At 63.9% G+C, this 12468-nt stretch overlaps 1 protein-coding gene across 1 annotated transcript in view; it reads right to left on the bottom strand.

Moving 5' to 3' along the window:
- The window catches only part of Hmcn2 (hemicentin 2), a 123657-nt gene that overhangs the window by 79974 nt on the left and 31215 nt on the right, over positions 1-12468 (bottom strand). The window contains exons 13-19 of the mRNA XM_026386316.2: positions 12301-12428; positions 11831-11944; positions 10653-10802; positions 3549-3737; positions 2930-3025; positions 2512-2639; positions 1046-1190 (exon numbers count right to left, since the gene is read on the bottom strand). Of these exons, the coding sequence (XP_026242101.2) occupies positions 1046-1190; positions 2512-2639; positions 2930-3025; positions 3549-3737; positions 10653-10802; positions 11831-11944; positions 12301-12428 (950 nt within the window). The remainder of the gene's footprint in view (positions 1-1045; positions 1191-2511; positions 2640-2929; positions 3026-3548; positions 3738-10652; positions 10803-11830; positions 11945-12300; positions 12429-12468) is intronic.

Genomic DNA, 12468 nt, shown 5'->3' with positions numbered 1-12468 from the left:
GAGGGAAAGCCGGAGCCAGGTCTGAAGCTTGCTCGAAGCTCCTCTGAGGGGACGTGACCTTCCAGATTCCCCAGGTGCCAGAGCCCGCCAGTCCATAAGGCCTTGTGGAATGGAAGCAGGTCTCCTGGAGAGACGGAGCCCCTTCCCGCCAGCCCACGGCGTGCTGTGCCGAGTGGGTGGAAACACGCGTGGAACCCAGCCCAGGCCTGGCTCGTGCCATGTGGCCAGCTCTGGGGGAGATGTGAACTGGACGGACCACCCAGGAAAGCCAGCCCCTTCCAAACTGTGGCTCTCCCCTCTCCCTGGGGACAGCACCCCCTTCCTCTCGTTCCTCCGGGGCTCAGTGAAATACATGAAATGGAAAGAGTTGGCACACATGGTAAATGACAAAGTGTGGCCAACCCAGCCCCCTCTTACGTCAAGAAGAAGGGAGGCAGGGGCTGGGCTTTGGTCAGGGGCAGGGCGTTTGCCTAGCCCGTGTGAGGCCCTGGGTTCCACCCTCAGCTCCACATACAAATACACAAAACAAAGACGTGTCCACGTATAACTAAAAGGTGAAAATTAAAAAGAAAAAAAAAGACACTAAGCAACTCAGCGAGACCCTGTCCCTAAATAAAATATAAAATAGGGCTGGGATGTGGCTCAGTGGCCGAGTGCCCCCGAGTTCAATCCCTGGCACCAAACAAACAAAAGCAGTGGCGCCTGATTGGGTGACGACGGACAGTAGCAGGCGCCGTGGAAACACTTCAGCTCTAAAAGGTGCCATCGCCGCAGCACGAGGCCCAACCCACATCAGTGAGTCACTCCTCAGGGAAGAACTGGTCACATCTCAGGTGTTCACACAGGTGAGACCTGGACACGGGTGGGGGGTCCAACTGGGGACACATGGTCTTTGAATCGCCACCTCTGAATATGTATTGACACCACACTGCTAAGGAAACACGTGGGTGGCAGACCCTGAAGGACTGTGACGGCGGTGTGGGTTTGAAAGGCTGTATTTGACAAGATGGGGGAGGTACACATAAGACAGACATATCAGACTCACCCTGGACGAGCAGCTCCACGTCGCGGTGCTGGGAGCCGGCCAGGTTGGTGAGCACACAGCTGTACCTGCCCGCATCCTCTCTCAGTGCCCGGTCAAGGTGGAGGCTGCCGTCCGCTCGGACAGAGTGCCGGCTGCCCGGGGGGAGCTGGGGGGTGAGGGAGCACCAGCTTGGCCAGGGCCCCCTCTGCATAGACCCTCAGGCCTGAAGGGCGCAGGCTGGGCCGAGAGGCCAGGGTCCAGAGAAGGTTGAAGGCTGGCAGGGGGCACCATGATGCCCAGCCCCCACCTCTCCAGGGAGTCATCCACCTCCGCACTCTGCAGACCTAGGTGCCTGAGTCCACCCCCCACTTGGCCAGCTGGGCACCTGGACCAAGCTGGGACCGTGGAGGTCACTGCGGGGAATGCGGGTGGGGCAGAGCCTTAGTGATAAGGATGCCAGGCTGCCATGCAGGGGCGGCCTTTCCACGGCGACAGAAAAGGGCATGGCCGACGGTGGGCAGAGGACAGAGCCATGCAGACATGCAGAGGGAGCAACCCGGTTCCCCCAGCTGACCCATCTGACCAGGGCAGGTGGAGGTGCTGGTCTAGTGTCAGCCTGGCCACCTCTGAAAGGCATCCAGTCTCAGCCCGGTAGACCTTTCCAGCAGACCTGCACCCACTCTGGCTGCCCCTGTCCCTGTCCTGAGCCCAGATGCCCACTTTACACTTGTGTTCCAGAGGACGCCCAAGGCCACCCAGGTGCCAGGCCCTTCCAGGCTGGGTGACTCAAGGCCTTCTGCCCCTTGCCTGAGCTGAGCAGGCAATTCCATTCTATGTCCCTCGGAGCAAACGGAGGCTCAGCTCCTGGCTCCTTCCCCGACCTGCCCCTGGGGAGACCCCAGGCCTCTGCCTTCCTGGGTGCCTGCTGGTGCTACTTGTGGCCTCAGCCATGCATGGCTGGTCCCCACGCCACGCCCTGGCCACCCAAGACAACCACCACTGCACGGCACAGGAGCCACACCTGCTAGGGACTCAGAGGTGTCTATGGATGGATGGGTGGATGCCACACAGTGCCCACGGGGCCATGGCCACTGGGGCAGAGTGACAAATTAGCCGTATTCTTGGCCTCAAGAAGCTCACAGTTAATAGAGGACGATCCCTGCACACGCTGGTCTCCCACTGCACACCGGAAATACCCGGGGAGTTATTCTCCTAAACCAACTGTGGTTCTCCACGGTTGGGTTCCTATCCCAGAGTCCTGATGTGATCGCTGAGAGTGAGGTCTAGCACCAGGACATTTACAAACTCCCCAAGGGGCTTCTAAGGACATCCCAGTCTGGGGACCTGGCGGGGAGGCTCTGGAGTGGGGCAGGAAAGAGGGAGAAGGGAAGAGGACTTTGCAAGACAGAGACAGAAGCACGGATGGGACAGTCCCCTCTGTCTCTGGGTGCCACTGCCCCGGGGCCCCCGAAGGGCCCAGCACTCACAGGCAGGCCCGCCTTGAGCCAGCGCCTCTCAGGGAGGGGCCTCCCGGCCAGGGTGATACAGGGCAAGGACACAGGCTGCCCCTCCAGGACCCGGACGGTGGAGGCGCTGCTGGCGATCTGTGGGGGGGCTGTGGGGAGAGGAGACGGGGTCGGCCACGACAGACCCCTGAGAGCAGTCACCAGGGACAGAGGCCCTGACCCAGCCCCTTCCCCAGGGAACTGGTAAGAGCATCAGGATGGGGCTCCTGGAGGGTCAAAGGTCCCCAGGACACTGCCCAGGAAGCAGGGACACAGCCGCTGCTCTTGGAAGCCTGGCTGTGAGCCCAGCTGTCCTGGAGGGCGTGGTGGCCGGGACTGGCTGGGCCCCCAGGGAGTGCCTGCCCCCCACCCCCCCCAGCCCTCAGGTCCACCGGCGAACCATGCCCAGTGACGGAGAGCCGCGTCTCGGCCTGGACCTTCCCAAAGACGTTCCGAGCTTCACACACATAGGGGGCCTGGTCTTCAGGGGCCGCGCCTGAGGTCAGGAGAGAGGCCTGACTGCCAGGGCCCCCAAGGGCTCAGCCCTGGACCCAGAGAGCCCCTGACCAAGCTGGCCCTGCAGAGGTCCAGGGGAGGGCTGGTGTGCCGGAGAGGAGAGGGACCAGGCCTTGCTCGACCTGGGGAGGGCCTTGGCCTGCTCGTCTGTGGAACGGGGTGACTCGGCACCTGTGCCCGGCGTGGTGGGGAGCAGCCAGGGAGACGCTGCAGACGGAGGCCCAGTGGGGCTGTGCTGGCGCTCAGCCACAGCCGCAGCGTGAGGGGCCAAGGGGACAGCTCAGGCCTGCACGGCCCTCAGCACGCACAGGGCCTGAGGGCAGCCCTGCATGCGGTTACCCACACTGCAACCCCGTGGGCAGGCCTGGTCTGTAGGTCATGCCCAGGATCAGGGCAGTGGAATGACGGAGCTGGGGCCACTCCACCTGCTCTCTGGGCTCAGCGATGGGGTCAGGTACTGTCCCCGGCCACCCAGCCCACCCTGACCCAGCCTAATCTCTTACTTTCAAAGAACAGCACTCCTGAATCCCACTGGCCATTCTTGCTGCCCCTCCTGGGCCCCAGGGGCTGGCCATCTCCACGACGCCAGGTGACCGTTGGGGGTGGGCGGCCCGTGGCCCGGCATGTCAGGAAGGCGCTCCTGCCCAGTTCCACGGTAACTTCCTGAGGTAGCTCTGTCACCCGAGGCGCATCTGTAGGGAGGTGGGGCGTCTGCAGGGGGTCCCGTGGGCCGGGACCCCAGGGATTGTCACCCACCATCTCTCTTTGCTGGTGCGCCCTCTTCTAGCTGCCTGTGAGCCTGGAATCTGGTTCCCGTCCAGGGCTCCATGGCCAGCCTGAGCCTAGTGGGTCCACCTCTAGAGAGCTCTCAGGACAAGGCAGAGGCAGACTCCTGTGGACGGTGGCCACCGGGCGTGCTTTACCACAGCCACATACCTGCTCCTGACTGGGGCTCCTCCCTGGAAGGACACCACCAAGCCTCACACCAGCCACAGGGACACGTGTGTGGCCGAGTCTGACTGAGATGTGGCCAAGGCAGGGGCTGGTGTGAGCCTTCCTGCCTCCCGGACTCCCCTCTCTACCCGGCCTCAGCCTGGGCCCACGAGGCTCCTGGGGGGCTCCTGCAAGCCCCCCCGGTGTGCATAGCCGGCTGTCCTGTGCAGGGGAGGACAAGGCCAGCAATCATGTCCATCTCTGGCATTTTCATGGCCCCATCTGCTCTATGGCACCCCAACTAGCTGCCTTCCGGGGGACCAGAGGTCTTCTGTACCCTCCCCTACGTGTCTCCCCATTTGCTGAACTTGTAAAATGCTACAAAATCAAAACCTGTTCATTATAGAAAACATGGCATCGTCTCTGGGTCCAAAGGGGGACACTGGAGGCGAGAGGCCCCTGGGCGCCAGACAACAGGCCTCAGCAGCACTGCCCAGGCCAACGCGCAAATGGCCCCGATGGACAGGTCACAGGCCCAAACACTGCAGCATCACCTTCCATCAACCAGGAAGGGACAAAAGACACGCAGTCCCTTCTGTCCTTCCAGGCGGGGAGCTGGTCCCAGCCCAAGGTCCAGCCCTCCCCAGCGGCCTGGGCGCTGCCTGCTGCGGTCCTAGACCCACCCACCAGGAAGGTCCTTGCCTTCATTGGCCGTTGAGTCCAGCGCCAGGGACGTCTCCACTTCCCTGTCCATCGAATCCCCCTCCTGCCCTCGGGGAAGAGGCAGGTGCCCAGGAGCTCCAAACACCAGGGTGCGCAGCCAGACCCACCCCACCCTGGGGCCTGCGCAGGCCCACCCCGTCTCCTGGGTCACCTTTTCTACAGGGCCCTGGCCCTGGGTGCAGCTTTGCCACGCCACACGGGCAGAGGAGAGGCTCAGCCCCAGGCCAGAACCAGCCTCCTGCCCAGCTGAGCCTCCCAGCAGGCCTCTGTCTACCCAGGCTGCTTTCCACCCCCTGCCCTCCTCAGCCCCCAAACGGACACTCCCTGGACTAGGGATGTTTTCAAGCCTTCTCTGTCCCCACTTGCTCTCAGACCCATGGTGAGCTCAAAGGGGGGCATCTGCAGCCTCCCCAAGTGACAGGCTGGGAGAAAGTGCTTTTAAACGAATCATCTCAGTAAACTCAGTGAACAGTATCACCACCCCCATTTTATAGATGAGGAAACTGAGGGTCAGAGAGGTGAAGGAACCTGCCCAAGGTCACAGCTCCAAGTCAATGGCAGAGCTGGGGTCAGAGCCAGGTGTAACCCATACTAAAGCCTGGTTCTCACCCCACCCCTCTGACCCGTGAGGTGCTGGGGACAGCACAGCAGGCATCCCAACCAGAGCCACACCCATCTCTCCCAGCTTCTTGTAGGGGACAATCCCACAGAAGCCAAACCCCAGATTTGGCTGTCCTGCCCTTGACCCTGTCCAGAGCTGTGCCTAGGGGTCTGCACAGCCACCGCCCCCAGAATCTCCAGATGGGCAGGACCCCAGAACCCTTGGGAGACACCACACTGAAGGCCCTCAGTCCAGCCCTCCAGGTGCAGATGGGCATGGGCCCTCCCCACGCAGACTCCTAGTGACCCACCACAGGCCCGGTGAGGACCGTGGGTGGGCGCCACCCGTCTCATCCCCAGGAGCAGCCCTCCCTCTGGGCCCTGGGCAGGTCCCGGGACAGGAACAGCGAAGCCCCGAGACAGGAGGGTGCAGTCAGCCGCACCAGGGCTCCCCGGAGAGGCTCTGGCCCACAGGACTGCATGGGGCAGCCCGGGTATGGCCTGCTAAAGAAGCCTGCCACCTGCCTGGGAGCGGGAGAGGGGACGGGGGTCTGGCCACCTTGACAGATGGCCAGGTCCTCCTGTTGGGCTCCCTGGGCAGCCTGGCCCCTGTCCATGCCCCGACCTCAGCCCCGCCGGCCACACCACCAAGCCAGGCCTCTCGCTGAGACCCTGAGGCAGAGTCGAGCTGCCCCTGGACAGACCCAGGCTCCCCAGTCCTCGGCCTGTCCCAGTCCTGCTCCCTGTCCTGCTCCCTGTCCACACATTAGCAGTGACGCCTTCGTCCTCGTCCTCGTCCTGTTCACTTCCCCTTTAGCCCCTGGCTGCTCCCCCTCCCCCTCGCACCCATTCCCACCTCGGCAGCAGGAGGGACTTCCCGGGCTCAAGTGGGAGCCCACCCGCTAGCCCACTGTGCCCTGTCATCCAGACGAGGCTGGGCTACAGGAACGTCACCTGAGCAACAGCGGTGCCCTGTGGATACCGGGGCAGAAGAGTCGTGTCTTCTGTTTCCACATAGACGGAAACTTACACAAAGGACACCTGAGCTCTGGATTATGACTCCCACCATGCTAACGCACCTGCAGCAAATTCACTGCAACACTCACAGGACTGAGAACTGGGACTGAGTGAGTTAACCCTCATCTGCCCTGGGCTGAACCCCAAGCTGTTTGGGGCACTGGGGATCGAGCCCAGAGCCTGCACCACGGAGCGACACCCCTGCATCTTTTTTGTCTTTTACTTGGAGACAGGGTCTTGGTAAATTGCTGAGACTGGCCTCAGAGTTGCAATCCTCCTGCCTCAGCCTCCTGAGTTCCTGGGATTACAGGTGGGAGCCACCACACCTGGCCCAAAGCTCACCTTTTGAAGCTCTTCCCCCAGGGTGATGGCCCTGGAGGTGGGCCCCTGGGAGGAATCAGGGTTAGGTGAGGCCATGAGGGTGGGAACCCCGTATGAGGTGAGCACCCTTAAAAGAAGACACCCCAGAGACCTCCTTTCCTCTCTGCAAGGAAAGGCCACATGAGGACACGGCGAGCAGGCGGCCAGCTGCCTCCAGGACAGGCCCCGAAGAACCAGCCCGAAGCCACTCGGAGCCTCCAGAAGCAGGAGACACAGTGTCCCTGGTTACGCTCCCATCTGTGGGGCACTGCTGCAGCAGCCAGGGTCTTAGGGAGGCAGGGCAAGCCAGGCCCGGGACAGGCTCTGGGGGCTGAGGGTCAGTGCAGCGGGCTCCCACCCAACTCCTACCAGCCAGCCCTGGGGACCCAGAGGCCTGACCAGCAACAGGCAGCACTGTTCCCTCGGGCCTGGCAGAGCCCGAGGGAAGGGAGGGAAGGTGGGAGGAGGGAGGCGGGGAGGCTGCCCCAGGAGTGCCTGGCTGCGGTAGAGGCTCAGAGGGAAGGGAGGCCTCTGCAGAGCCCCGCAGTGCACACACCAGGCCAGCGGTCCCCCTCAGGCTCCCTTCCCTGGGATTTTCCAGAGAGAAAAGTCCCCATGATGCTAAGGACCATACTGAGGTGGCAGAGATGGAAACCCTCTGCCACCTCATCCCCTCCTTTGGGAACAAGTGACACTGGCCTGAAGGCCGAGGCCTGGTCAGAGCCCCCGTCTGCCTCTGCCCCTGGGCACCCTGGACAGAGCCCTTGGCCACTCTGGGCTGTGTCCCCTCTGGAAAGAGGTGACTATTTTCACCCTGGCTCCCGTGCCTGAGGTCCCAGGGCTCGGTCACTGACAAGCACCCCTGCAGGCCTGGCTCGGAGCCTGGGGCAGGACCTGGGAACAGAGCCAGCTCCAGAGAGCCCAGCCTGACGAGGATTGGCCAGGATGAGGGAGGCACTCAGGCCCCAGGACCCGGCAGCTGGACACGTGGACCTGGGGAGGCCCAGCCTCAGGCCGGCACTCGGAGGGCGCGGTCGAGGGCACCTGGCCCTGAGGAGGGGAGGGTGCCCCACAGAGACTCGCGCCCCCGCCCTCCCCTAGGACTCATCCCCCGGAGGCCCTGCAAGGGGGCCTGGAGGCTGCCTGGGTGACTTTCAGGGTGTCTTCCTTCAAAAGGAGGATTGGGGACTGTGTTCTAACTGCACTGGCACAGAACCACACCCACTCCCGGCTCATCTTGATTCACCATTCCTCATTTTAAATTCTGATTTTTAAAAAAGTTACCATTGGAACGTCGTCCGGGGCCTTTAAACTTAAGGGCACTCGGACTCTGCACCTGCTGCCTGCTGGAGAGGTGCCTGGGACCACAGCGCCACGGGGCCCAGCTCTCTTCTCCCTGTCCTCAGGCTGGCCTGGGGCTGGGGGAAGTACCCCTGGCCCTGATGGCCCACAGGAAGGCTCCAGGTCAGGGCAAGATGCAGAGACCGGAACAAGGAGACAAAAGACGGGGACTTGAGGGGAAAGGTACTTGTCCAGGACCTGACTTGAGGATGGGGTCACCGTGCCATGGGGAGGCCCTCCGACCCCCTGGCCTGGCACTAGAGGCCAGGCTGACCATGGGACAGGCGTGGTGCCCCTCGAGGACCCCGTGAGCGAGGCGGTCACTACGACCCCACGCACAGATCAGGAAAGCAGGGCCCTGGGGGTCAGTTACTGGATGTGGACCCAGGACTCCCCACTGGCAGATGCCAGGCCCAGAAGGTGATGGGGCGTGGCTCAGTGGGGGGTGCTGGCCCAGCAGGCACGAGACCCCAGTTGTGTCCCCAGCGTTGCAGAAACAAAAGGTTCTTTGCAGCTGGACGAGGCGGCCCACGCCTGTAATCCCAGTGGCTGGGGAGCCTGAGGCAGGAGGATGGAAAGTTCAAGGCCAACTTCACAGCGAGGCGCTCAGCACCCTGTCTCCAAATTAAAAATACAAAATAGGGCTGGGATGGGGCACAGTGGTGGAGTGCCCGAGTTCGATCCCCAGGAGTCCTTGCAGGCTGCCCCACAGCAGGCACCTGCTCTCAGGGACAGGGGCTGCCTCCCTCCTGCACCGCAAGCCCCATCAGGAAGCCTGTTCCCAGCTGGACAGCAGGAAGCGGGCCCAGGGCCCCCTGCGCCCTGCCTGGCAGGAAAGCCAGACCCCAGCTGCCCCGGGAGAGGAGGGATCTGACTTCCCACCACTGCCACCAGGCTGGCCCAGCCCGGGGCACAGCGGCAGGGCCACTCCGTCTCCCAGAAGCCCTCCCTGGGCGCCAGCGCCTCCTTCCTCCGACCCAGGGAGTGGCTCCAGGGCCAACAGAAGTCAGCAAAGGGCAGGACCAGGCAGGCGCGGACCTGGCGCCCAAGGAAACAAGGTTCTGCTGAGAAGAACAGATGTGGAGCCAGGGCCAGCTGCCCACAGTAGCACCACGCCCAGCCTCCTGGGCACCGTCACCTGCACCTTCCAGCCCATACAGGGACGGTGGCTTGCTCAGAGCCCCCCATGTCGCAGGCCCCCCGCATCTCTCACTTGCACACCTTAGGGGCATCTGCAGGACAGCATGGGACCCAGACCAGGGGTCAAGGGCCCAGCATCTCAGCTCTGCCATTACCAGCTCTGTGACCTGGCCAACCCACTCACCCTCTCTGTGAAGGGGAGACGGGGGCCCAGCACCAAGGGCGGTGAGGATGAGCCAAGCGGGCACCAGAAATGGCACAGAGCTGGCAGACACCGGGCAGTGGTGGCTCCCAGGGCTCCACGGCAGCCCCTGGGCCCAGCCACACCACAAGGGAGGCCTGGCACATCACTCTCCACCCTGAGCTTCCCACTGCCCTCCAGGACGATGCCCAGACTCCGAGGAAGCTCCCTGGAGGACCGCTCCCTGCCTGCTCTCTGTGCAGGTAGTTTGTCCCACACTGTCCCCTTTGCCTGGGACGATTCTCCTCTCCTCACCTATCTGGTGGCTTCCAATTTCAGCTCCGACATCCCCTTCTCCAGGAAGCCCTCCCAGCCCCCCTGCGGGGTCAGCTCCAGTCTCAGGGTTTCCATGGCCCCCTACATCGTCCAGCCTGACTGCCTGCTTGGGCCCCTGACCAACATCAAGGCAGAGCTGTGTCTCACCTGCCACTGTGTCCCCAACACGACAGGGCCCAGCACACAGGCACCTGCCCACCTCGTGTTGGAATGAATGACAAAGGTAGGAGGCCATGGACATGCCCAGCCCTGCCTCCCGGGGAGACCTCCAGACCGGGCTCCTCCAGCCAGGGCCTCGCCCTCCTGGGACCCTTGGTCCCCACCCGCCCGGCCCAGCCTGCCCCGCCCAGACAAGCACAGCCCCTCTCTGCGCCCCGATAACTCCCACCCGTCTCTTCTGCCATGGCTGCGGCTGGTCCTCGCGGCCACCTGTCACCACTCTGTGTGCCCAGGAGCTGTGCCCACGGCTGCCTGTCAAGTCCCAGTGCCCAGAACCAGGCTGGGAACTCAGCCACCACGAGACCACAGCCAAGGCCACCCACCATCCACGGAGGAATGCAGACTCCCCGTCCGCAGGGGGCTCGCGGCCCCCACCCACCCACCCTGTGCTGTTCGGGGGGGCCACCCAACGCAGCTGGAGGCAGCCCACCAGCCCAGGGTGCAGACAGGAAGTCCAAGGCCCCGGGGTCTGGGCAGCCTCCAGGACTGCCCAGAGACCCCAGCCTCCTGCTGCTCACGCCCTCGTGGGTCTCTTGCCCAGGGTTGGCCTGAGTGACCACAGGACACTGTGGACACGATGCTTGCACGCTCAAGGCTGGCAGGCCACAAGGACTGTGGCTTCCTCTTGGGCTTTCTCTGACCCTCCATGTCCCTCTTCTCCCCCGACTCCCTGGCCCTCCCGGAGCCATGTCACAGGGCGCCTTCTGAGAAGGCATCTGGAGGAGGACAGAGCGGGGCAGAGGGCAGGCGCACTCACGTCCAACCTCCAGCTGGATCTCCGCAGAGGCGCTGCCCAGCTCGTTGACGGCCCGGCAGGTGTAGACGCCAGCGTCCCTCTCCCGAGCAGCGGGGATCCGCAGCCTCCCGGAGCTGGAGGCCTCAGGGGCCAGAATCATCTCCAGACCCCCTGGACCAAGATGGAGGGCGTCAGCTGGGGCCGGGGGCTGGGGCTGCGGCCGATCCCTGACCCTGGCATCTCCACAGGCCGGGAGGGGGCTTCAGGCCCCTGGGCCCAGGCCTGCGGGGTCTCGGACCTTCCCTGCACCCCTCTGTTGACCAGGCCTGGGCTCAGCCAGTCCCCGACAAGGCAGGCTGTCACCCAAGGGCTCCACGCGGGGCCTCCCTTCCCTGGGCCTGGTCCCCACTGAGGTTGAGACCTGCTCTTGGGGGGGCCCAGGGAGCCCTTAGGTGACCGTGTCCTCCCATGCCTGCTTCTCTGAGGTCCCCCCAGGAAGGCCTCCTGAGCCACCCGTGTCCCCCAGGGCCTGAGGCCCAATGGTCTCCCTGATACAGACACTCTCTTCTGTTCAACTCTGTGTCCCAGTGGGTCAGACACCCGTGGCCTGAACTGGGCCGTCTTAGCCCTGATGGGTGTGCAGGTCGGTGGCATGGTGCACGTCCACGCTGCTGGGTGGCCCTCACTCTGCCCAACTTCAGAAACTGTCCCTCTTCCCCAACTGCAGCTCGGCCCGTTGACCCCAGCTCCCCTCCCTGCCCACCAGGCCAGATGGGGACCCTGGGTGACGTGGAGAAGGAGCTCAGTGCAGTAACCTGTCCAGCAAGTCCCCCACCCCCGGCTCCCCTGGAGCCCAGAGCAACTCTCTGTCCTGTTCCTTAGACCATCACACGGCCGTCACCTCTGCTCGGGGCACAGCACAGCCGCTGCCTGACCTTGTGACCTAGGGGCCCATCTGACCCTCACAGCTGACCACAGTGGCTCCCCGCTTCCCAGATGAGGAAGCCCAGCCTCAGAGAGGCCCAGCCACTTGCCCAGGGTCATCCAGGGAGCCAGAATCCAAATCTGGGTCCCACCCTGGGGCTCCCCAGTCCTGGGCCAGCCCCGTGGACACAGCGGTGGGGACTGCTGGAGACAGCTGGCTCTCCCGGACCCCCGCTGGGACCCCCACCCCCAGGGCCACTCCCCACCCCACACACCTCGATACCAGATGACTCGGGGTGAGGGGACCCCAGACGCCTTGCACACCAGCACAGCTTCGTCCCCCACGGCTGCGAGCACCACAGCGTTGACGGCGGAGATGGACGGTGGCTCTGCGTGGGCAGAGGACAGGGTGGGACCAACCGCACAGGTCCCAGGGCAAGACCTCCCCCACCCGGGGCTCCCCCCCACCAGCCCACCCCAGGCCTTCCCCTCCCGGCCACAGAGCAGCCGCCTCGCTCCGCCCCACCCCACGCCCCGCCTGCTCTGTGCCGGGCACCTCTGTCCTCGGAAGCGCCCTATCTGCCCAGTGGCACTTCCCCTGAGCCTCCCGCCAGAACGTAGGTTCCTCTGGATGGGGGGCTTGGCACACAGCTGGACCCCAGGGCCTGCCACATCACAGAGGCTCAATAAAGATGGGGACAGGAGGGAGGGAGGTCCCTCCTGCAGACAGCAGTGGCCCAAGTACCTGTATAGTAGAGGGTGACCGTCTCCTCGTCTCTGCCAACCTCGTTGGTAGCCTGGCAGCTGTAATTCCCAGCATCCTCAGGGGCTAACCCACGAATGGTCAGGGTCCCCTGGGTGTCCACTTGGATTCTGGAGTCAAGCCATGAAAACATGCTGGTCACATAAGGAG

The sequence above is a fragment of the Urocitellus parryii genome, chromosome 4, assembly GCF_045843805.1.
Source record: "Urocitellus parryii isolate mUroPar1 chromosome 4, mUroPar1.hap1, whole genome shotgun sequence".
Classification (NCBI taxonomy): Eukaryota; Metazoa; Chordata; class Mammalia; order Rodentia; family Sciuridae; genus Urocitellus; species Urocitellus parryii.
The sequence above is the reverse complement of the archived record's forward strand: the minus strand, read 5'-3'. Positions and strand labels throughout refer to the sequence as shown.